General features: G+C 37.4%; 1 protein-coding gene across 9 annotated transcripts in view; it reads right to left on the bottom strand.

Moving 5' to 3' along the window:
- dachd (dachshund d) overlaps window positions 1–27,216 on the bottom strand; it is a 103,136-nt gene that overhangs the window by 26,956 nt on the left and 48,964 nt on the right. For 5 of the 9 annotated variants that reach the window (XM_043248908.1, XM_043248909.1, XM_043248910.1 and 2 more), the window contains exons 3-6: window positions 19,738–19,899; window positions 6,285–6,457; window positions 5,832–5,967; window positions 4,328–4,462 (exon numbers count right to left, since the gene is read on the bottom strand). In XM_043248908.1, coding sequence (XP_043104843.1) covers window positions 4,328–4,462; window positions 5,832–5,967; window positions 6,285–6,457; window positions 19,738–19,899 — 606 coding nt within the window. Of the gene's footprint in view, window positions 1–3,421; window positions 3,575–4,327; window positions 4,463–5,831; window positions 5,968–6,284; window positions 6,458–19,737; window positions 19,900–27,216 lie in introns of all 9 variants that reach the window. The other 4 variants (XM_043248905.1, XM_043248906.1, XM_043248904.1 and 1 more) reach the window with 1 other exon arrangement.

Genomic DNA, 27,216 nt, shown 5'->3' with positions numbered 1-27,216 from the left:
GCATTCTAAATAACTTTATAATGTATTGTATCATCTCATGATTATTAATAAGAACAGTTTTAATGTGTTATAATATTTAATTGTGGTTACAGCTTTTAAGAGTATGATAATTTATAACACACAGTGAACATGATTACAATGGATTATATAGTATAATATATCTAATATATATTTATAATGCATTAAAAGTCTCATATCTTGCCATTTTACTTATGTTACTTAAGTAATAATAATAACAATACTCAAACAGCCTTAAGATCAGATATCAGATCAGACGAAAGTGTAACATGACACATTTGCTTTGAACCTTTTTTTAATAATATCAGTTCAATTATTTTGATGGTACATCAACTACTTATTATTTTTTAGTTGAAAGTATTAGCTAGCTCACATTAGCCTCAATATTAGCCTCACAGAAAACACTTAAATAACGTTGAGCACCTAAACACTCACAATGTGGATGTTGTAAGGTACTGTGAAGATCTTAAATAAACAATGTCAATATAGGATATAGTTCATAATAGATGAAGTAGATTTAATATGGTGTTCATTGTGTCTTATAAATAATCATACTCTTAATAGGTATAATCACAAATAAGTAAATATTATAATGTATTATAATTGATTTTATGATTATTCATGAGATGTTATAACACATTATAAGGTTTTTTATAATTCATTAGGCAAACAGCATAATACATTAAGAATACCCTTATAATGAATTATAAATACAGGCTGCACAGATAGCATTATAGCTGTTGTAAATGACAACAGAAAAAAACTAAACAAAAAACTAAACAAATTGCCTAAAATAAAAAACATATAATGCATTAGCTTTATCATTTTAGTGTGTTCATCACAAATAAAATGATTTCCTCTTCTCTTTTACTGTTAAATTAACATATGAGAAAGGCTATTGCACATATCTAATGTTACACATCAGTTATTTTCCTCATCAGCTCTTCAACCATTAATTTAAGACAGAACAGATAAATGTGTAAATACTTAAATACTTAAATACTGCAATTCTGTGTATATTATTGTATGTAGGAATTAATGGAATTGCGTGCTGTTGGAAGAGCCATGCGTTTTTCTGAAGAAGCAAGCAGAAAAAAGGAAGGCCTAATCTTCTCAGAAAATGTATAAATAAAGAAACTTTAATATGTTTAATTACTATTTGGATTGGGAGCACCAGATGAGGGATTAAAAAACAAATGTTTTGTAAAAACCTCAAATTCAACTAAAATCAAAAAATTCCACCTTTTCTGCCTGAAGCTCAAAATACCCCGTCTGCATTTCCACTCTTTTTACCAGCACAAGTTATATATGACCTCATTAAGAAGCAGGGAAGTACCAAATTGTCACTGTTTTAATGACATACAGAGCACAACGCCTCAGAAAGTCTGATCTGCCTGTTTGCACAACAGTCGCATTGGCACATATCTGATTTATATCTGAATGATTTCCACATATGAACGAGGCCTGAAACCGATCCTGAAATATCTGAATGCATGCGTTTTTTTTTCTATTTACATTGTAATAGAACAGATTGGATCTGTGCCACATATGAGCAAAAAATTGGAATTGGGTCACATTTAACTGACAGTGTAACTGGGGCCTATGAGTTCAACTCAACCAATACTTTGAAAAACGTAGATTCATTTAAGAACACAACAGCTCAATGTCTTTGAGTGCAATTCGAGTCATTCATTATATTGATACTTGCAAAATCACAAATACATTGATTGAGTTATTAAAACATTTACTAGATATTGCATTATTTATAGCAACAAACTAAATAAGTGAGCAATTCATTGAATTGTTAACTCAATATTGCACAATTATATTCTATGCAATATTCTGTCTAAAATGTAAGCTACTTAACACTAACTTGTTGTTAGCTGCTGTGCTAGTCATTCAATCGTACTTAAATCACATTCATTCGGATTGATTTAAGAACAAAACAGTTCTGTGTGTTGCTGTGTTATAAGCAACAACTCTGCTTTGACTTTGCTTGTAATTATTTTCTATCATGGACAACAAAAGTGCTTAATATAAAAGGTGTCAAAAATCCAAGCTATTTAATATTAATGTCTTGATTTACTGAACTGTATTGAAGAAGTGTGCTTCACAACAGCACTCTTGCTAAATATGAAGCATTTATCAAAATGGACGAGAGACAAAATCTGTCCCAAACCCATCTACTACCATTAGCCCGCTTGGATACAGGTGACGTCGACACCTCAAACGTAATATTTCGCACTGAAGCGAAAGTGCACGCCGTAGCATTAATTTAATGCTCTGCCATGACCATAAAGATCAAACAAGTGGAGAAATATCATTAAACCATTGGAATGTAATCTCATTTGTCTAAACAAACTGATCCAATGAACAACCCTAATTAAAAAGGCTGCCATAAACAAAAGCAGGCCAAGCCAGACGAGGCCCTCCTCTTTAACAATGGGGCACATTTATTTTATTAATCTAATGCATCATGTATCATATCATTACAGTTCAATATATCTATCATTAATTTTATTCCCTTCACTTAAGGCTTTTATTGGGATTACTTTGGTTATTAGTTGTTCTAATGTATTGGTTACCTCCAGATCCGGCACTACGATCTCTCTCATCTCACGGCATAAACCTGTGCATGTTATTCAAATTGCCTCATTTATTATGATAGCTTCCTCATGTAAATTGTGCTGACTGCTCGCCCTTGCACAGTCCTCATTAGACTAATGAAAACCTTCAAACGAAAAAACTAAACAACCTGCCAAATAAAGGTCTGAGGTTATTATGAAAATTACAACTCTGGGAGCCAGGAGAAGCTCTGTTCATTAATTCATGCTCAGCAAATTGGTAACTAATTTAGTTGCACTCCTCTGCATTAATGGATTATTTTATAAAAATGTTTTCCACAGCCCGAGACCTTTGCCGCACACGTTAGAGAGCTTTGGATTCTAATCAAGAGGAGTGACATATTAAGCATGCCAAGCGTCTGAATGATAATGCAGCGGCGATGCAAAATAGACAATGTGGATTTTCACTCGGTCGGGGAGAATCAGGACCAATCTAACTCAATTGATATCTAAAGGGGCTGGTGGACCCGTGGCATGCTGGGGGATTAGACAGATCCATCTCCACATCTTTATTTGGCAACGACAGGAATAAAATGTTCTGGGGAATCAAACGTGTTGCGATAATGTTATCGTAAACAGGCCAAGATGTCAGCGTCAATCCGTGTCAATCCAGACGTACAGTACGCAATCAGTCACTAGAAACTTCAGATCAGGACTGAACAAAACACATCGACAGCACACAACAATCCCCTTAAGACCCACACAAACACCTCATCTCCACCCCCCCACCCATCACACCTAAGGTCTGACCTGTAAATTCATATAATCATGCTAATTACTTTGATTCACAGGCTTGCTCGGTCTATGGGAGAGACCTACACAGCACCTCCTCTCTGGGCAGATCCAGCAGGGGACGTGCAGCCCAGTGATTTCCACCGTGGTTTTAATGTCATTATCACCCTCTCCAACACTTCCCCAGCCCTGCTTTCTGCCTGCAGAGAATTCTCAAATCTATTATTTGCTTCAATTTGTGTTTAATGCAAAGCATGCGAAAGGACACTTTATTTTTTTCTTTGCCAGTCCAAGGTAAATAGTGAAAAATATAGACATTTGTCAGTTGTTAAGCTTTCTTGAACATGTTTTGTTTGGATGAAAAATAGGTATCTGAGAACTATAATCAGTGCTTAAATCTTAAACACATGTTTATTGATTTATTTATATTCAGATCTTAGATTGTACAGTAATATTTTATGTGAACATTTGATGGGAATATATTTTAAACATAAATTATTCCTTTAATGGCAAAGCTGAATTTTCAGCAGCAAATACACCAGTCTTCAGGTTGCGAACAGTTGTGCTACTTAATATTTTTGTGCAAATGGGGATACATATTTTAGGATTTTTTTTAATTAAAAGGAAGTTCAAAAGTACAAATTTATTTGAAACAGTGAAGGCATTTATAACTTTACAACAGATTTTTTTTAATTTTAATATTTTTACGCATCTTTGTTTATAATAACTGAAGTATTAATTTCTTTTCTTAAGAAATAAAAAAGCTCAAATCCAATTCACTGGCTGTACCAGGGAGAGATTGGCAAGTGTCATTTCCAAAAAACATTTTTGAGTATCACAGAAACCAAAAATGACTTAACATGCAAAGGAGTGTCATACTCAAAAAGTTTTTCACAAGCATTTCCAAATAAAACAGTAGTAGTATTTGTTGGTTTAATGTACTGAACTCTGACCTTTCTCCAGGTGCATTCTCTTGGCCTCGTGGCCAATGTCGTGAGTTGCCAGATCTCCCTCTTTAGGCCCGGGTAAGATGCTGGGAGACAGGCCCAGTAACGCCTGGTTCATCGACAGTCCGTTCTGATGCACAGCTTAGAGAGAAAACAGAGACACATTATTCCCATCTCCACATGCTCTCAATCGACAACGCAAAACACCTCGAGTGATAAATAATGATTCTAGTTGAAAAGAGCCCTCGTCGTCCAGTGGCTACAGAAGGTGAATACGTCCTTGGCTTTCAACTGTTTGTGACTTGTGGTATACCTCATCTTCAAATCAATGCGCCAGTCAATCAAAATCACATTTGCCACTTCTGCCTGGCGCAAGCAATTCTCAGTGCAATTCTCTGTAACGTCTGAGATGAGGCGACAGAAAAAAAAATACAACTGTCTGTATATAAATAAATGCCTGTTTACAAAATCCTTTGAAAGTCTGAGACCACTAGTAAAAATTGCTTTTCAATAAAATTTCTCCACTACAAAGTACATTATTAGCATAATAATTTTAGTAAAAATTCAATAAAACAGGCCAAAATATAGGTTGTTATGTTCTTAATTAAATAATAGTTTTACTTTAAATGAAATGGTAATGGTAGGAACTCCTGAAGTTTGCGTAAAATGCAATGCTATCTCACAACCAATTCATATGTATTTTATGAAGCATGAATTTGTACAATCTCACTTGTATGATTTTGTACAAATTGTCAAGACCCCAGTGATGGGTATGTTTAGTGGCGGGGCTAAATGTAGGTTATGCGTACACATTCATATGAACAACATTGTGCAATACGTAAAATATAAAATACATAGGATTTAGCAAAAATACTGAAAAAAAATTGCCATCTCATAAAATACGTACAAATAACAGTGAGATCTAAAAGAGCTCTAAAAATACACAAATTTAATTGGAGTTGTGTCTGAAAAAAAAACGCACTCATATGGCAATATAATTTATTTTATATAAAAATATTTTATTCATTTAAAAAAATATTTCCAGGTTCAAATCCCATATTTTCAATGTATCATTCAGACTTCAAGTAAGTTTTGAATTAAAATAAACAGTTACTCGCTTAGACACCGCTCCCAAAATAACATAATAAAACATGGTAGCATATTTCAGAGATGACGAGAAACATATATACAGGCTCTCTCAAGTGATTAAGGACATCGGGGTTTTTTTTATGACACAGCTAATGATGAAAACATTTGAGGTCTGTCTTTGCGCAACATGAGCCAGATCGAAACTTAAAGATTAAAAAAAGACAGCTAATATCTTTTTGCCATCTGTTGAAAACAACAGAAAGTGGGGAGGGACGCACATGTGCTAAGCTCTTAACAAGAGGCATTTTTAGTGCGGTATTTAGTAGCGCGTGTGCGCCGGTGTGCAGAGACGCTGGAAGAGACGAGGGACAGGAATTGAGAGACAAAGAGAGTGGGAGAGAGATTTATGAGGTGAACATACGCATTCTGTCGGAGGAGCTCTCTGTGTGCGCGGGAGAGCTGGAGACGCTGCTGCTGCGCTGGGATGAGGGACGGCTCCCCGGCCTCCTGCCGTCTTCCAGAGAGGGGGCAGGGGAGGGACTGTCGGGGACCCGTTCCTGCACAGCCAACAGGAAAAACAAACACAGCCAGGGCGGCCATTACATGACACACTCTTTTCAGAAACACACTTCCACAGACACACAAGCGTCCGTGCTTTTTTCTTCTCTCTTTTTTTTTTTTTTTGAGACACCGTCCCCCCACCCCTTCTTCTTCATCCTTTCCCTGCTTTCTTTCCCAGGCTATTGTCTGACAGACTGCTCCCTGCAATGCCGTACGAAAGCACGGATCACGCACCACCCAGCCCCCTCCACCTTCCCTCAATGGCTGATGAGAGATGTGCACGACACAATGAGAGAACGGCGCCGTGGGTTACCTTAATCACTGATGTCACCATTCGGGATGGGGCACTCTGTCCCTGTGCTGCGGCGGCCATATTGGCGATGGTGCTGAGGTGGTTCATCTGACTCATCGCCATGGTGACGGATGCGGGAGGCAGGCTGACAGGGATCAGGGGGTGGGGCATCATCATAAACGGCAGTTCCAAGCCTGAAGATGAGAGAGGAGAGTAGCTGATTAATTAATCATTTCTGGCATTAAGTTGTGTGCAAATGGAAGACGCGTGTGCGAAAGAAAAGAAAGCATACTACTGAAGAAGAGAGGAAGATTTAAAGGAGAAACGCTATGAATTATTTACATGTGACCTATTGTGTGAGCGCGTTGGCTTACCGAGTAAATATTCATTAAATAATAATCGTCACATTAGATACTGTGTTACATTAAAGCTACCGACGACTATTAAAAGTAAATAAATAAATAAATAAATGCAGCATTTTGGAGCCATTAGAAGCATAAATATTCACTTTCGTTGTTAATAATACATATCGCTGTTAATAATATATATGGCGATTACAGTTATAATAACCTAATAATTGTGAAATTTACGCTAATCTTTATTATGTTGGAAAAGGGAAAAATTATGGAAATATTTCACCATTAATAGTAAATGCATTCAAAATATCTGCGGAAAAATAAGGCAAACATGAAAGGCATTAGTGAAAATGAGCAAAAACGAGCCAATTAAAACTAAGTGTGTATCATGAGATGCCTACAAGCTAATTACCAGTATTTGTGCCAGAAACTCCATTACTTGTATAACAGAGTGCATTTATAACGTCATTTCAAGTCCTTGATATTTACACAGGATTGAAATAATTAAAACGCACAAAGTATTTTGATGAGAAAACCCAGATCCTGCATGCGAACATACTGCTAAACTCGTACATATAACTAAGGCGAACTGTGCTACATTCTTAGACAGTGATTAAATGGGTAGAAAGGAAGCTGTCCCGCTTTTTCAAAGGACATATGCACACAAATAAGGTCACAGCCTGGTGTGTGTCCCTGAACTAAAGACCCACTCACTCCCACTCCTGACTTTGAACTAAAGGATCAAAAGTAACCGAGAGAAATTTCGGTCTCGGGCGGTCAAAGGCAGCACTCGAGCGCTTGAAAGACAACTTGAGTGTTTGCAGTGGATCCGATCGAGCGAGCGGGCGGCCCCTTCTCCGTCCCACACTTCCCCTTTATCGCCCGGCTCAAGGTAACGGGAGACACAGAGGGATAATCCAGTGAGTTGTTTTCGTGCGAAATATCAGTGGCCAAGGGCTGTGAGAGAGTCTAGATCAGAAAAATAAAACCAAAAAGAAAACCCCAAAAAAGATTGTGGGTGGGTGGATGGGGAGGGGGTGGTGTTCCTTCAGTGTCACCGCTCCTCAGAGAAGCATTGTACATTTCCATAAGAAAGATGACCAGCAGATGCACAGGGAAAACACATTCCCCGACATTAAAAAGGAGGCGGAGATTAAAAGAACGAGAGGCCAAGCAGCACCTTGTAAAGGCGTCTCTCCTCGAGTGCCGAGTCTGAATCAATTACCGCTCGCAGGACCGGACTCAATTAAAACCTGCCACGGCGCCAGCGTGTGATTGCAGGATACTTACAGCGCCACGTCGAAACAAATTGAGAGAGGCATTCATGCACGTATCTACCTTTCAGAGCTTTCGAGAGCCGGATTGAGTGCCGGCGCGCCTTTGTGATTCGCTCAAGAAGATCTGACTGGATTTCAGGAAATCAACATTTACAAGAGAGGGGAGAAACGTATTAAAGTCTGATATGACTTTGCTTTTGTCATTTAAATAGGCGTCCTTTATCAGCCCGCCGGTGAATGATGTCTGTTGTGTTGACCGACTTCCACAAAGCAGAACTCGGCGTGTGTGAACGACTGCGAGCTTACAGTAGCAGACTGCTCTCAGGGGCCTAATCTCTCTCCCTCTCTCCCCCCGTCCCACCTCCTTTCATGTTCCACCATCCTTAAGTGATGTTTCAGCCATAATGGCCTATTGAAAAGCGTAAGAAAACATGATACAAGCTAAAAGAGGTCCACCAAGGCTTTTTAGACAGACTGAAAGGCGATGAACTGTGGACGTCTAGAATCCAGATGTCTGATGAAACAGTCGCATTGTTCATCAACTGCTTTTTTTCACCTTCTTTTGAGGTTTTCAACAAATTTCAACTTCAGACGCTGTCAAGGCTATTTTACAATATTAATGAATTAACCTTGTTAATGCATTTTTATTCCTGGTTTGCTGTGGATTGATTGAATTACAGAAAATAGAAAATCAATGAAAATATAAGACACCTGATTCAGATGAGTCCTGACACTATGTTAGAAAATATGAAATAAAAATGTCACTCTCTAAAGTTAAATAAATAAATAGAAAAAAAAGAAAGAAAGCAAAGTAATTCATTAATTCATTAAATAGATATAAATTATGATGAATATTATTATTGTTATTATTACTTATTATTATTATTGTTATTATTACTGTTCATGTGGGCTTTTAGATTTTAAGCTACACTAAAAAATAAAAATAGATTTTAATACAGGAATTGAAAAACTGTTCACCAGAGGATGTAGCGTTCAGGTCATTGTTCAGGTCTCTGTACGAATTAAATTTTTAATAATGAAAATTTCAAACAAGATCTGGACAAAAATAACTAAACAAATATATACATAAAAAAGCACACTGTCGTTGTCTATTCTTTTCAAACCTATTTAGCATACAAGTGGGATAAACTACTGCAATTTGCATGAATTAAGAACGGAGATAATATTGTTGAACAGCTGAACTTTGATTCCAGCGGCCCTTAAAAAGAGAAAGACTTAAGAAGCCATTGTCTGGTGAAAGCTGGCCTTCTAAGCACTAGCAGCCTGCATTATCCTGTGAGGGAGGAAGCTTTCCCTTGACAAAAATTAAACCAGCTCCTACTTGGCACTTTATTATCTCTTCAACTGAGTGATTTATTGTTTGTGGAATGAAAGCAAAAGAGGAGGAAAATTACATTTTCAGCAGAGCCCGGGCCCGTTCTGCCTCTACTCCTCCGTCCTGGAAGAGCTCACGACAAACAATAATGTCAGCTGTAATTGATCTGAGGTCGCCGGTTAGCCCTCCAGTAAAAGCCCACTATTTAAGCGACAATCCGCCCTGCCTGCTCCTCAGATGCTGTCTAATGAAGCTGTCCATCTCTGCTATTTACCTTCTCTTAAATGGAAGAGGAAAGATGTACTGTATGAAGCTGAGCCAGGGAAGATTTGCTTTCCTCCCGTGAAATAGGACCTGCAGATGCCGTTGGAATGTGTAATTGGCTGCCGGAGTCGGAGACGGGGGTTCCAGCGCTAATTAAATGACTTGTTTCTGGCCTATCCATCTTTGTTTGTGAGCGCAACGCGACAGAGCAGTATGTTGTAAATGCTCTTATCTAAACAGACGTTCTTTTGCTCGTCCCTTTGATTTGAGAGCCAAAATCTTTCGCCTTTTGAAGTAGCTGTTGAAACGGGATAACAATTTAAATTGTTTTTCATGTGCCGTTTCAGAATAGCAGATTGTTATTTTTTTTTGCGATGCCCATCGTTATAAAAAGGTCTCACTTGTTGCCATAAACAATCATCGCCTTTTAAACAACGGCCGAGGCTTTTTACGGCGGGTTTCTCATTCAAATAACAAATCGCGATACGTTTTAATTGTGAACATGATACGGGCCACTCATAAATACATTCTGCCTATTACAAAAGACCTTCAACCATAAAAAGGCAGCGCTCCATCTGTGTTGAGAAGGTGTTATTGGAAATAAAAGCATAGGTCCTTCATAAACAGACAACGAGACTGCTTTTCTGGTAATAGTATAGATTGTTTTCTTTTTCCCAGATGGCACAGCTAGTCAAGGCTGTTAAACGCTGTAACTCATTAAGGCCCGTTAGACGAAGGTATTTCACTTTGAAGTAGCCACCCACGGTCTTTCTGTGTCATTGAGAAAAACTTTAAAGTCTTTTCTTCCTGTTTATGATCTTAATGCTAATCATAAAAAGTAACATCTTGAATTTGTTAATATGCCTCCAAAAATAATAATAAAAATGAAACAGACCTGTACATTATCACCAACAATCACGCAGCGCTCAAAACACCCCCAGACCGCTGGAGTATTTGTTGCAGGCGATATTTGAAGCCACAAGAACAGAGAAACTGCATCCTTGTGTAAAATAGGCATTTACTATGCTCACTCTGAAGTGAGAGTGCTTAATAAGAAACAGAGGGCAAAGAAAAACATCTATTACACACTTGTGAGTGTAAAAAATAATGGCAGCAAAACATCTCTGGTTTGATGAGGTAGCATAATTACGCAGACCCCCCCACACACACACACACACACAACCCCCCACAACCATCAAAGCAAACATGTGGTAGGGATTATGGAGGAGACAGACAGCATTGTTTTATTATTTATTTATTTTATTTATTATTCTTCCTCCAGGAGGATAAAGGCCCAGCAGCAGTTCTTGGCATATGGTGGAGGGATCTTAGTAATATATATATATATATATATATATATATATATATATATATATATATATATATATATATATATATATATATATTTATATATATAAAAATTTTTTAATTGCCCATTTCTAAGATACAGACATTTAGATTTTAAATGATATAATAGAATAAAATAAGAAAGTAGTATAAAACCGAGCAGTGGTATATCTTGTTTCTGGAGAGCGTAACTTGAGCTGGTTAACACAGTTACCTGCATGGTACAAGATGCTAAGGCACAGGCCTCAGGATATTACTGAAAGCACATCCAATTTGGAATTGAATTGGTTTCAGCTTAAATGTGTCCTGTATCATTCTCTATAAGCTACTGCTGGTTTAGGAAATGCAGAAAGGAGCGGACGTTACCAGCAGATGTTTCCACTGAGGGTACAATATATTCAAGTCCAATCAATATCCCCCCCTTCCCTGAGGGACTGTGACACCCAGGGAGAGCGAAGGGAAGGGGGAATCATTTCCATCAGATACTAAGCAAAGGGTCCCGTTTAAAAAGATTGCTTTCGGTCAATGGCAGGCAGTTGTCATTTGACTCGGACTCTGAAATGAAATGTATCGAACGGCGTTATCAATCACAAAGTGCAGGGGTCCATGGGAAGGCTTTTCAGTGGATAAGACAGCTTCTTGCATCATCTGTTCTAATTACAAAATTAGCATCACGTTGCAGAGGCTGCATCTTTGCGTGATTCTGAAATTCCTTGTGAAAGGAGATTTGTTATGTTTGTCATACAGCTTTAGTCCTGCATGTGCTTAAAGGGATAGTTCACAAAAATGGAAATGATGTCATTACCTACTCACTCTCATGTGTTTCAAACCTGTATGACTACTTCTTTCTTCTGTGAAAAATGCGTGTGTAATGCACACAATAAAAATCAATGGAGTCCAGTTTTGTTTTGGAACCAACTGACTCACTACATGGATAAAAACATGATAAAATCTTGTTCAAAAATGACTATCTTTTTTGTTTGACAGAAAAAAGTCAGTCCAACATGTTTAGATTTGGGTTATTATAATAAACGAAAGCTAAATCTGAAACAAAATGTAAAGCCTTTAAAAGACATTTTGTTACTTGAAATAAAATAAATAAAATAAAATAAACTTTTATTATCAGTTGGTTTTTCAATCCTCATTTCCTATATCTACTACTAATAGTTACTAATAGCATAATAGTTTTTTCATGATAGCTATAAGATTGAAAAAAAAATAGTTAATTAAGTAAAATATAAGAGTGAAATAAAATACATATAGAGTAAAATAAAGCAGTAAAAATATATTTTGGAGGAGTTATTCTTTGAAACTGTTTTATATTTTAGACAAATAAAAAATAAACAATATACATTTTTGCTTATAGTAACAAAAAAATATCTCCAAATAGAAAAGAAAAATTTGAAATCCACGTTACTTCTGGTGTTCTTTTCCATTTCTTCTGAAGACGCTCAGTAAAACAAATCCAACATAACAAAACTCTTAAGCTTTAAAGAGCAACCCTTGAGCCCTCAAATTTCCTCTGGGTCACTAAGAAAAGTGTAGTTGCGTAGATTCCTGTATTTCGCACATGTGCTTAACGGGCTAAATGCGGGCTACTTTCTGTAACTTGAGGCGACGGGATGATTTGTTCTGGCAGGAAGCCTGACCCAGAGCAGGATCGCTTGTCTGGTTTGGGTTAATGGGGCTCCAGGCATGATTGATACCCGTGAGTGATAATGGCCGTGCTTTCATTTCTCATGTTCTAATTGCTGCAATGTTATTATCACTGCAATAATCACGGCAATATTCCGATCGCACCACATCCTCTCTGTCATCATAAGACGCGACGGTTACGCATCAAGCGCCAGTTTGTTTCTCTCTCGTAATTGAGTGCAGTGAGGTGACCTATCGGAGGAATATTCGAAGCAGTCAAAGCACATGCATCTTTCACATTATGGACCGCAGAGGCTTATCGTGTGTGAAAGGTTGAATGTCATTTATTACATGTATCGCATTTACACCATGTGACATTGTCTTTTCAAATTGCGCAGATCTCTTCATCCCTATCTTTGCCTCCAAAGGTCACTCAATTCCACTTATAAATGCAACCTGACAGAGATTAGTAAAGAGGGACGGGCAACGCACCACGTCTCACAACGGAATCAAACGGCTCCAAATTAATTCATCCAATTAATTAAGAACGAGCTTTAATGTTGATGAGGCTTGACAAGTAAACCGGTTACTTATTTATTTCATTTAGTCCCCACAAATATCTGCATGAGCACACTACATAGTGCGTCGCCTCACTGCAGTAACGTGGAGCTGTGCCGCTTTTTCAGAGATGATAGAGCATGATACGGATCATTACAGAAATAATGTTTAATCAATTCCCATTTTGTAATCTGTTTCTGCAGTTGTAGGCATTTGTGTACACCAGCGCTTTGCACATTTTTACACCCGACTCCCCCTCTCCCAAAATCATGCATATTCAATTTTATGCTGATGCTTAACTGTCGATGCAACCGGAATTAAAACAAGCAATTCGACTTCATTAAAAAAGTAAGTGATTATCGAGTTATCTTTTTGAAATTCTATTAAAATGTGTGACGCTCTCCACTTATCTGTCACCTGCTTCCCAGGAGCACAACACACTAATAGAGGCACTCAGAAACGAATGCCCAGGAGAGGCAGCGTGTCTCTCTAAACTCAGCTCTGGTTCTCATCGCGGTCTCAGAGCTATTACTAATGCTTCCTGCCTTCCCGTGAAGAGCCCCGCTGATGTTTAAGGCCAGACAAAACAGCGTTCAACAATGTAAACTGACACAGGTGAGACGGTTTTGAAGAAACTGGCTATCTGTGATGTTAAATGCCTATGGTGGAACTCAGTCAGCGAGTAATAAGGAATGAATCATTGCCCTGATTTCTGCCGCTGCGACTTAGATGTGGCTAGGAAGTGAACAACGTGTTTTTACCATTTAGCTGCAGGCTGGTTTTTCACTCAGCAGACTTCTGGGAAATATATATTACATTTCCATACTATATTTGTGGCGATTTAGTTTAAGCAACATCAGGAATATGATGATGATGTTATTGCACTTTGTCTATCTTTTTCGTCTATAAACTACATTTAAAATAATTTCCCTGAATCAGTTCAAACTGGTCACTTTGGTTCATTGATTAAAAACTAGTAGTTTAAATAAATCATCGTTCCTATTCATATTAATAAAACACACAATGCACAGCTATATGTTTTCTTCACATATAGTTCTATTAAAGAATTTGCTAAGATTTATTTGCATCACCCCTCAAATATCAAAAGTCCAAGTGGCAATTTTTTATTTTATTTTATATACTAAAATACCTAATGCATTGTATGGTATTTAAATGCTTTACTAAAAAAATTAAATATAAAACCATCATATACATGGAAATACTGATGTTTATAATCACGTAAAATAAAAATTTTACATATATGAAATATATGTGTGCATTCAGTATAAAAAAACATTGATTGACTGTATTTTAGTTGTTGGATGAACTACTTGCCAGTATATAAAATACACACACACACACACACACACACACACACACACACACACACATATATATATATATATATATATATATATATATATATATATATATATATATATATATATATATACCCCAGAGAACATAATCAATTTAAGTTATAAAAAAAACAAATTAGAAAAGAGAGAAAGAAAAGTGAAAGTCAAACAGACAGACACGATTAAACGAAAAACTTTCTTCTGTTTGCCATTACGGTGCCACGTTTAGCAGTGCGAGGCCACCAGATTGAAAAACAAAGCGCAACCCTTGTTGGATTTGTCCTTCCACAGTGTGGGATTTATTATTAGAAAGGACATAAACAGACTAATTAAATCACAGCAGTCGAGGCTGAGATGACAGCTGGTGCTGTGTGTGACCAAACAGATCCCTATCAAAGAGCAGGAGGCATGGCTCACTCAATCCGTCCTCTATGGGGAGCTATTTTAAGAGGCCCGGCATTGAGCACGAACGCTTTATGCTAAATGAGGGCTCGATGTACAAGCTGGCTGATTATAAAGACGCGACGCGCCCCCGATGCATGATGGATGTGCCTGCTATAAAGACAATGGGTTTAGGGTCTATGTTTTTTGATAGGTGTTGAGGAAATGTGACAGCGCTCATCAGGTAGATATCGCACCGCTACCGACTTCCTCGGTGTCAGTTAAAAGCGTCGTCGAGCTCTTGACGCAGTGATGTATTGAATCTGTGACGAGATCGCTTTTGACAGTGTAACAAGTACAATAAGAGGCACGAGTCTTACAGTTAATAATGTGTTTGCAAGCTTATCCATATGGTTAAGTGTATAATAAGAGAGATTCTGACTGCTTGAAATACGGTTAGTTCCCCTTTGAAGCGTCAAAAAAAAAGGGAAATGCTGCCACAATTTCATACATTTTTTATTAATTATTGTAAGATTTGAAACACCACCGGTTGATTGGCTGCACATTTGAAAACACAGATGAGAAGAAAATATGGTTTTAACAAGTCAATAATGGCAAGCGCAATGAAAACAACTAAATCAATGGCGCTGCAACGTTTGCAAACAAGAGCTTGAATTATAACACCAATAATTGATTCCCCACCTCCCCGCTGTTTTTTTCTTTCCCTCCCGTGATGTCATTTCCAATCGATTCCTTCCTGTGTACAATGATGAGAAGTTTCCCGAGTTTGTTTTTCGCTCTGACTCTTTCACCCGCTCCACCAGTGGAAATTTGCAAGCTGCACCAGCAGCTTAACCAAAAAGGATTAACTCCCATATCCAACCGAGAACACAGATAATGCTCGGTAATTGGTAAAAAATGAAGATGAATGGGACAGCAAGATAAGGACCAATTAGCTCCTCCACGCTTACAGCTGCGGTCTCTCTGCAGATCCATCTCTTGAGTGCTGGCCTCCTCTGCCAGAAGAAGCCTGGTGGAATTAGCGGCCTGACCTCATCGATGGTGGGAGGCCCACCCATCACCCCCCCTCCCTTCACTTTTAATTCTGTCACTAACATATACACCTGTCACCAGCCCTGACGTGACAGGCTCGCTCATGCTCCCCAAAACGCTAAGCGCCAGGTCTGGGCCGGGTCTGAGCACGCTGAATAGCAGAAACCCACGCGAGCGCACATACATGCCTGAAAGTTTGTCGCTTATTTCATTATGGCAGCATCATCTGGTTGGTGATACACACAATTCCCCCATCTAATTACGGAGAGGATTTAAGGTCCATTAACGTTGCCGTGGCAAGGAATCAGATGCAAAATGGCACCCAGTGGCCACCAAGAGAGAGATTCTTTTCACCTCCTTCCATTTCTTCACCCGAAGGCTGCAAATGCGCGAGTCGCAAGAAAGGAAAGAAAGCAAATAAAAATGAATAAATAAACAAACAATTCATCTTGCTTGAAAAGGGCAGGTGCTGGTTTTGATTCAGGTCAATTCAATGCTGTTTGTGTGTCTTCCAGCACATGTTTTGCTTGGTTTGTGATCTGTAATTGTGCCGTTTCCTGTGAGTCAATGGAACAATCCACATTGTAAGAGAAGGGAACCCCCACCTCCTTGGAAAAAAGGGCTGGGGAAGAATGAAAAGGGAAGCGAGCGCTAAGCTTAATCACGTTCGCCTCCTCCTCTCTCGCTCAGGGTGTTTGGCTACTTGGCTCCAACTTAAACTGCCTGACTGTTTTTCTCTCTGTTTTTGTAATTAATAATAGTGATGCGAGCCGGTGAGAGTGATTGAGTTGAATATTTAATGCAGAAGAAACATTAGCCCAGCCAATTTGCATCAACACCAACAAGTCCAGAGGAGAGTACAATGTCCTTCACACACTTACTATCAACACTTCAGACTAAATCTGTTCTAGACTGTACTGAAAATCGCCATCAGAATATATATCAGCGGAGGAACAGAAAGGATTCATATTTAAGGGGGAAAAACAGTAGTGACCGTAAACAACACCCTACACTGAATAAAAATGATGCAGGATTTATCTCAAAACAACTTCACTCAGAAATTGTTAGGAGTTGTATAAATATGATATTTTCAAATAAACCGTTTTACCACACATTTCATTTACCACTGTTTTTAAAAACTTTTTTTTTTTTTTTACAGAAATCCTGCTTAACTTTTCAGAACTCATTTGTGCATCACTTACAGAAATGCAATAATACAGTAAAAATAATAAATATATTAAAAAGGGCGATAATAATAATTATATTTGTTTTATAATTCCACTTGATCATCACATACACAACACAAACAACCAGTAGTAGTATTAAAAAAATCATAATATTATCAGCCTCATCATCATCAACAACAGCAATAATAATAGCAATAAATTATTATAATTATTATTATTCACAAAAAATACATGAAATATAATAATAATAATGCTGATGGTGTGGTCTGTGTTAACCCGTCTATGTAAGACATTTAAAAAATTAATTACACTCACATGTAACCAAGCAGCTGTTTTAATATAGCACTGGCTCACTTCCTACTCATGACATTGCCCACTGGAAAGTTTAGCTGAGTTCCTCCGTTCTAAAGTCATCTGTATATCTGTCGAATGATTTCATACTCTGGACTCCAGCTGCAGAAAGCGCCTATAAGCAGGACATAATAGGCATTCACAGTCCAAAAGCATCCGAGCCAATCACGGGCGCTCTAAAAAGCAGAAGTCAGCAGAGCACCGCACCGCAGCTAAGAGTTTATTTTCACAGTTGTGTGTTTTCTCTGGCACTCTTTTAAAACACCCAGATGCGATATCTCTCTCGGTTCTCAGGCGAAATGACCTTTCGGTTTTAATGCCGTAATGATCCGAAGCAGTGAGGGAATTCGCTCGGAGAAGGGGAATGGAAAACACTGTCTATTTCACTTAAAAACCTAATTTATGTTGCAATTAAAGGCTGAAAGGAGCTTGTTTCTCGCCTCTGGCTGGCTGAATAGAGGCAGCTATATTTTGCCCTCTTATCATGCGGGTGACTCCTATTGGCCACCCCGTCACAGGAGAGTGCTTGATATAAACAAGAGATTGCACTGACATCCAGTAATCAATATTAGGATGGCTTCAGTACCAAACATCATTTGTCTCAGCCTCCGTTCTTTTGACCAAACGAAGCATTAATTTAAATCATAAATCTGGGAGTGATTTAAATCCCGGAATGAGAGGCCCGCCTGCCTTTAATGATTTATTTTCTACATTTCTGCGAGCGAGAGATTTGTCCATACGCGGTGACAGGTCACCTTCAAACGCCAGAGGTAGACTGTTCATCACCATGCAGACTAGCATCTCATCGCTGCGAGTAAATATTAAAGTAAAAGAATCCAATTGATTGTGGATGGGCCGGAGAGGCGTCGCGGCCATATATTTCACTCAGAGCTTCTAATGCCTCTCTAGTTCGGCTCCTTCGCTCACCGCTGGGCCCGGAATTATTATTCTTCAGGGAGTCTGCGTGCTCAAGGTTACAATTTAAATTGTAAAAAGATAAAAACAGTTTCTTATTAGCCCCATTGCCGCAGCCTCGCCTATTCCGATTCGCATTTATCTTTATTTCGGTGACCTCGCGGCCCCCCGCCGCCGTTCGCTGTCGAGTGACCTCAGCTCCACGCGGCTTCCTTTCGATAAATCTGCTTAGAGCGCGCCGTGTTTTGCCCAAACTCCTAGTGTCAAATGCAGCTGGGAAATCCTCGACGCAGGGTGGATATTCACAATGGAAATAACACGCGCACAGTTCAGCTCGGGGATTATGGTAACTGAATCATTTGTAATGGATTTGTGGTTTAATATAACAGTGTAATTTCCACAAAAAATGGCTTTAAGTAATGTTGCAAAGAGAGAGAAAAAATCGGAATGTATCTGAGAAACGATTAATTGGAGCGGGGGACATTCAAAACCAATTTTCTTCACCAAATTGAATTAGCGGCTCGCTTAATAGCTATTAGCTTTGGGATAAAGTGCTCATGGATGCATTTGATGTGTAGCTACTTTAAAAGTGCATTACCTGCTAATGATGAATTTGGAATAAACCAAACAAACTGACTGCTCGAAAGAAGATTACACAAAGCTTTCCTTATCGATTTGGACGTCGCAGTTTATGTTCAAGAACATATTTGAAGAATTTTACGTAGGTAAATAGCAGGAATTATGCTTAGTTTTATAACAGCAGGTCAGTTTGTTCTTAAAGGGATAGTTCAGTCAAACATGAATTAAACTTTAAAACTTGACTCTCTTTTGAAGATTAGATGATGTGTGTTTTGGACCCAAATGATGGAAAAGGCGTGGACAAAAAGTTTGTACTCCAAAAAAAAAGAAAGTCATACAGTGAAGAGGAGAAGGAGTGGCAGAATTGTCAACCCTGTTAACACCAGCATTACAAACTTTGATTCATTGTGCATTTTTAAATTAATCTCTCCTGATGAGTCCCACATACTCGTGTGCCCTGTGCTAAAACAAGGGTTTCAGCATTGTGTCTACATGTGGCCTTACAAGAAAATAACTTTTCAGTAAAAAATTGGGAAAGTGCATACATACATATAAATTCAAAAGACTTGATAGCAACATGCAAGTATCTGAAATACAGTTAATAGTACATAACTGAAAAATTGTCAAATGCATACAGTACTGTAAATAGAACAAAAATAGTCTTTGTTGTTTTTTTTCTTTATCAACATTTAGTCATAAGACTCTCCTCTCATGATCTAATCACAATGAATCACAGAAGTCACATTTGAGAAGTATGTTACTCCTAAGCGTAAACTGCGAAGTGTCTTGCTTGACCACTTGTGACGGATCGCGAGACGTTTGCTAATACCAGGCCTGCATGCAATGTGAGTCATGCTGCTGGCGGATGGTGACTCACCCACACTGGAGCTGAGGTCTCCGTTCTCTGAGTCGGCCCCATGCTGGGTGTTGCTTCCGTGGTAGCTGCTCATCACCTCCAGTTTGATCTTCTTCACCTTCATGGCCTCTGCGATGGCGGCGTTGGTGGCGGCTGCGGCTGCTGCGGCGGCGGCTGTGAGGCCTACAGCAAAAGAACATAAAGATGGAGTCAGAGCATCATAAAGGTTCAACTATAATGGGCTTAAAACAAAAATGCCTACAGAATGTTTTTTAAGTCATATAATCCAGGAGAACAGACAGTAACACATAAAGTGAAAAGATTTTATTTGTTTTGATCATTTGATTTTCATTTCATTTTAATGAAAACATTATGTATTTACTTTTTGTTTTAAATAAATCCTGTTCTTTTGATCCTTTTATTTTTAAGAAAATTTTTCCAGAAAAAAAGGTTACAAATATAACACATAAGAATAAAAAAATCGATCACCAAATCAGCATATTAGAATGATTTCTGACACAAAGAATGAATGAATCGCATAAATAAATAACATCTTACGATAAAATAGGAAAGATATTTTAAATTGTAATATATTTCACAATATTAATGAATTTTAATGTGTCTTTGCTGGGAAAAAAAGCAATAATGAAAAGAATTTACTGACCCCAAACATTTAGATTGTCTCATTATTATATATTATTGTTTGGGCAAGAATTACTTCAAAATATGCCATCCAAAATAATAACTAATAATAATAATTAAATGTATACAATTATTTTAGTATTCAATAGTATCCAGTACTTAAATATAATTTACATAATCATGCAAAACAACAATTTTAAACTTACAGTTTTAAGACCGCACAATATTTGGAGAGGGGCTTTTCCTCAGAAAGAAAGGGAGAAAACTGCTTCCCGCTCTTTAACTGTTTGACACCGTCTTTTCTCCCATCACTAGCCTAACTCGTCTTAACTAGAGCAGATCATTTGCATCCCATCACGATGGTAGCTTTGCTGTTTTTGATTACACAGCTGGCCCCATTGGACTGATGCAACATTTTCTGCTGAAAGCCTCACTGTCATGTACGTCTTCTCTGATTTCCATCTCTTTTTCTCTCTAAATGCAAAGATGACGCCGTTGAGCTTTGATGGTGACAGATGGAGTCAGGAGAACATATCAGGACTGACATGTTGCCATGGTTTCTGTTTGTAAATAAACGGGTGGGGATGTACGACAAAGTGAAAACAAACAGTCTGAAACAGTGGGACGCGCTCAAATGACACACATACACACGCGAGTGTGTGAAACATGCTCTCATCTGACTTCAAATCCATTGTCATTCCCTCTGAATGAACAGGAACGCTGCAATTCAAAGTCTTTTTGCTCCAGTGGCAATCATCATTTTTTTCCATTGTTTGATTTGTTTAAAAGGAGGACAGTGGAGACGGGGAGATTGGATAAAGAACTGACTCGCCGTCATTTACTCTTTTTCAATGACAAAACACCTGAAAGACTCACAATAAGTAAAAGGAGGATCCTTGAAAGAGACCTTGAATCCATGAATGAAGATTAATGAAATGATGTGAATGGATGAATCAAAGCTGAGGTTTTTTTTCCAGCGGTGTTCAGTGAATCCTGTGATCGCCGTCTCGTTTTATACGTACAGTGTATTGAAAATGGTTACAGTACAATAGTCTCATGTATGAGATTAGAAGGCAAAGCGGATTCTGGGATAAGGGCTGAGCAACTTCATAAAAAAAAATTACATGTCATAACTGAATGCATTGCAACATTCTGTATATATATTTATTATCCTGTTAATACGTTCCAAATAAATCCAATTAATTACAAGATATGGCAATTAATTAACTTGCACGTTAATATTAAAGAAAAGCACCCCACAATTATCTCCACATTATTGTGGCAGATAAATAAACCATATTGCTAAAAATTACAGTACATTACATTGTAAGTGCTATTTCCATATAATTACACGTCTGTTATTTGTTGCTAATTTGAGAGATATTATATGTATTTCTCATGATTAAATTTTTCCAAGAAAACAGTCCCCAAATCCTCTAATGTACCATCAATCCCAGACACACTCATGGTCCGTTTGACTTGCCCACCCCCCCCAACATGAGGGAAGCCAATTGGTAAATTCATCATCACTAAACTGTCACATTCACTGACATGACTCAACTGTGGCCATTTGGCCTCTGTCTCCTTTCCTGAGCGTGAAGAGAAAGGGAAAAAGAAAGATATCGAACATGTGGCATTAATACGCCACCTTGCCTCCCCAGCAGCAGATAGGCAGATGGTGTGGGCAACATTGCATGCCACCAGCTTTCTGAGCTTGTTTGCATTTTAAAGTACATCAGTACCATATTGATGAATCGTATACACGGTGTCGGAGTGGCCGCTCTCGTTTGCTGTTGTATATTCATGCCCTACAGCTGCGGGGGGGGGTCTACTTCCCCCCCTCCACTCATAATAAATACGGCCTCCAGTCGCACTGAAGGTCAATCTTCATTTGCGTCTAATGGGAGAGAGTCAACTGTTTTCTAAATGAGATGTATTCGGAGCAGAGACCTGAGAAGAAGAAAAAAAAAAAAGAATAAAATCACCTTCTGGTTGCTTTGCGTGAAAAAGTCAGGCAATTGAGTTGCATTTAGAGGAATTTTTAGTCCGGCAATTACTGTATGCACTCTATTAATGCATTAAACACATCTTCCATTTTTATTTATTTAAAATGGATATGTCTATATGGAATATCCTGCAGGTGTGGATCTTATCAATAAACAGCTTACTATAATTTCCTGCTCAATTAGTTTATTGGAACATAAACTAGTGGCTCTTCACTGGTGAACTGTCAATCAGAAATGATCAAGTCAAAAATAGCAATGAAAAAAAACGCTTCAAACCATTTTATTGTTCAGAAATAGCAAAATAAGCTTGTCAAATATTTCGGAATTTAGGACAAAATGATCTTTCCACCTCTGAAAAACAAACCAATACACAAACTGCAACAGATAATTAGATATAATAAAATTATAATACTAATTATAAAATATTAAAAGTAAATGAATAAATAAATCAAATTTAGCCATTTTTTAAACAAAAAGGAAATGGCAGATGCAACCAGTACTAGAATAAATCTTTGTTCGCATAACCCTTGCATTTTTTAAAGTCAATATATAATTGGATATAATAAAATTATAACTATTATTTATAACATATATTATCTAAATAAATACATTTTTGACATTTTTCAACACAGCTAAAAGGAAAAAGGTGATGCCACCCAGACAAGATGAAATATTAGTTTAGGATAAACCTGGCTTGTGACATGTTTCTGAAACCATATATAATTAGATATAAAACAATTGTAAACAGATGTTATAAAATATTTGATTTTCATAAACAAATGAAAAAATGAATGATCAAATTTTTGCCATTTTCAACAACACCACAAAAGTAGATACTACCCAGGCTAGATTAAATATTAGTTCATATAGGATAAATGTGGTTTATAGCACGTTTTTGAGACAGTAAATAATCAGATATAATAAAATTTTTAATAATAATGAAAAATAAATAAATAATGAAATAAAACCAATAGGGAAGCACTGCTACAGACTTACAAACATGCAAGAGGAAATTTCATGTTTATGGATCCTCCTCTACATTATCATTCAATATCGTTCCAGAGAGACAATTTGGTTCATTAGATCACAAATAACATCCATCGTAGGCTACAAGGGTGTTTGACTGTAACATCTACATCAGAGAGCCCATCCACAAACCGTTCTTCACATCAGCAACAAGTCCACTCGTAGTGCCCGTGCACGTCTGAACATCACAACGAGCAACCCACTCCTTCCTCAATTAGCATTCATTAGTATGCAAAGCACCAATACCAGATCGCAATGTTTCGACTTTTGAAAGTCACCTTTAGATTCAGACAGCCACGTCTGTTTTCTCACAGACACAAGGATCTCTTCAGCCATATATAAACAGCTGAGCCTGAGAGAGAACGAGCGGGCAGACGGGCGCAAACGGCGGTGTGGGGAGGGGACTTTGACAAATAAAGAATCGCATGGTACTGTCATACTGCGCACAAAACAGCAAATAATAGAGATGGGGTCTGATCGTAGCCCTTGGAGCAGCTGTCATATTAAATAATAATGAAGGATCTATTAATATGCAAAGGAACCAGCAGCAGACTGGCTTAACGCTGTCATGCCTCTGAATATTGTCAGAATGTTCATTATTAATTAACATGCGGGCTGCCCCATACCTGCTCAATGTCAGAACATTCTTATAACAAATAAGGAATGTATGTGCCTCCTTCCACTAATAGTGTAATTAAATTAAGATCAGATTAACTTCACATCAGTACACAAAGAGTGACTTAGCCATGCTTATGATAAGCAAGTGCTTATCTACTGACTTAATGTTGCGGGCTCCTAATAGAGACCAAGGCCAAATTTCACTCTATTTACCCAGTATATTTGCAGAAATGAGCTCCGTTTCAGTGACTATTGAGGACCGATTGCACGCTCATAGCTGAGGTTGTGCCAGTGAGGACTGGGTGAATTAATGCATCTGAATTGTTCCATCTGCATTAGAGCCAAATACCGCACATCAATTATGAGCTGCCGACGCTGGGTGTGAGGAGAGTCGAATTAGAGTTGACTGATCTGTTTATGACAGTGTAATCTTGCATCTGCGTGAAGGGCTACATGTTTCATTAACCTCTTTTTGTGTCGATTCTCTCAGTCTCGCTGCTTTTCTAGTTGACTGTGTCCACCTGATGACAGACTGATGGAATGATACCATGATGTCATTTCCTGCATAGCTGTGAGACAGTTAAAGTGTCAAGTGTGTGTGTATCTATCTATCTATCTATCTATCTATCTATCTATCTATCTATCTATCTATCTATCTATCTGTCTATCTATCTATCTATCTATCTATCTATCTATCTATCTATCTATCTATCTATCTATCTATCTATCTATCTGTCTGTCTATCCAACCATACACAGTGCTTGTGTGTTTGTGTTCAAAATTCTTGGTTTGGTGCTTTAATTGTTTTTAAAAGAAGACTCTAAAAAATAGAAATATTATAAATTTTTTTACAGTATATATTATGAAATGTAAATGATTCCTGTAATGACAAATCATTTTAAGCAGCTCTAGTCTTCATTGCCACATCATTCAGATCAGTCAAATATGCTGCTGATTTTGGTGCTCAAAAATATTTATAATTTAATGTTAAAAACCCTTTGTTCATATTTATGTGGACCCTATTCTAAATATAATTTTTTTAATATATAATATTTTTTTCAATATTTTTTGTTGAATAAAACATTTAGAAAAATGATTTAAAACACAAATGTTTGTAAAGATTTTGAAAATACCTAAATTGTGTACTGTCATTTATATATATATATATATATATATATATATATATTTGCTTTATAAATCGGGAATCATTTACACTAGAATGTATACTGTTTTCAAAATTGGAATAATATTTATTTCATTTTAAATAAAAAAGAAATCTTATTGCACATCTTATATCTTGACCCCAGACATTTAGATATATTTTGTATGCATTATATTTGTTAACTATAAAGTTACCTGCTCAGTATAACAGAAATCATCAGGGAGCTGGATTCTATTCTTAGTAGAGTGACTGTGGTGTTAAATGACATGCTATGGAAGAAAAACATCTCAAGTGCTGCTTTAAAACGTTGTTGTGCACAAAGACCCTGAACATTTGCCAACATTACAATTACACCGCTTTATGATAAAGGTTACATTAACAAAATAATTTGGACAACTTCATGCTGTTTTTAACTGTTGCTAGTGCTGTCTGAGATAACCCGGATCTGTGAAAGTCGAATGCAAGCAAATCTCACTGCATCTGCTCATTGCATGCGGCTTCGTCAACCAAACATTCAAAGACCCTTACAAACCTGATTGTATAAAATGTTACTTTTCTTCAGAAGTTCCAACCAAAATGTCAAGATCAGAGCCTCTCTCATGGTTTAAAGGCCTGGATATCAAAGGGTTTTTGTCGTGGTTGCTGAGGACTAAATAAGAGTAGACTCTCATCCTATGCTCTCATCCTGTACCACATGGCCTTTGAGTTCCTGTTTCTAAACAAGACACTGATAGGCTGACCTCACTCAAACATGGAGGGGCAGCTGGATGCGGTTTCCCAAGCCGAATGGTTTGCTAATGCTTCAGTGGCATTGTTCAAGATTACCAGTTCTGTTGCCAAGCTGGAATTTCAATAGTTTGTCCTCAATTTCAAGTTTAGAGAAAGAATGCTACACTTACACTGCTAAGAATAAACAAAAAGAAAATTCAGCAATTCATTCATTTCATTAGGTTTAGGCTAAAACGATTTTTGATTAGCACTGAATTCAAAGAGAGCTTTTAGGTTCACATTTTAAGATTTTGGCAGACATTCGGTGTGAACTCCATCCATGATATTGCCATTGCTAACAACATTATATTGTTTAAACCACAGACTTATTATTAAAGCTTCATTGTGTGAAAGATCTCCTAGGCTGGTGGAGATTTGGGCACATTCACATTCAAATGCAGAACAATGAAATATTCAAAAATTAGAACCACTTTATAAAAACATTCATTAATGCACCTTTCAAGTGAAGCTGGAAATTTTGTTAATGCAAGCATTTGAATGACCAAGAAAATTGGAAAAGAAGTGGAAAAACCCTAGAATTCTAGATTATAAATGAGTTGGTAAGTTGTGATGTTGGAAGAATCCATAATATTAATAATAAATATAAAATATATCAATAATCTTTGTGTGCAGAAAGCAAGTAGTGGTGAATTATAATGCATGATTTTACAAGTTATTATAATTTTAAATGATGCAATTCAATAACTGTAAAAGAGAGATAAGAAGAGGTATAGTCGTTTTAAAGAGGACTTCAAAAAAGATAAAGCTAATTACTCAGCTTTCTTTTCTTTCTTTCAGTTTGCTTTATTTAAGTAACATTTAGTTTGCCATGTGCACTTGAAGGCATTATGGCATTCTAACATACATATATAATGTATTATAAGATCTTAAGTTTGGTTTCCTGCGAAGCCGCAAAGCTTGGATGCACTGTAGGTCAGACTGGATAAAGTCTCTGTAAAAAGGCATGCATGTAAATGTAAAGTCATCATGAAGAGCGGCTTGTATAAAGACTCTGTAGTAGCTTGTTTTGCGACAGCAAGATAATTTGCCCAGAAGATGCAGAAAACATCATACTTTGCAAAGAAAATTGACTTACGTTTGAAAATGATAACTATATGGCTTTGTGTTCAATAATTGCTCAAGAATCCCCAAGAGGGTCTTAACCAGAAGTTAACTGTACATTAACAAGGAGTGAACCATAACCTAATGACTGTGTGTTATTAAAAGATGGCAGTACAACCGAGAGCACGATATGTAAATCAGGACCCTTTCTCGCAA

This window comes from Puntigrus tetrazona, chromosome 9 (assembly GCF_018831695.1).
Source record: "Puntigrus tetrazona isolate hp1 chromosome 9, ASM1883169v1, whole genome shotgun sequence".
Classification (NCBI taxonomy): domain Eukaryota; kingdom Metazoa; phylum Chordata; class Actinopteri; order Cypriniformes; family Cyprinidae; genus Puntigrus; species Puntigrus tetrazona.
This window is presented reverse-complemented; position numbering and strand designations above follow the sequence as displayed.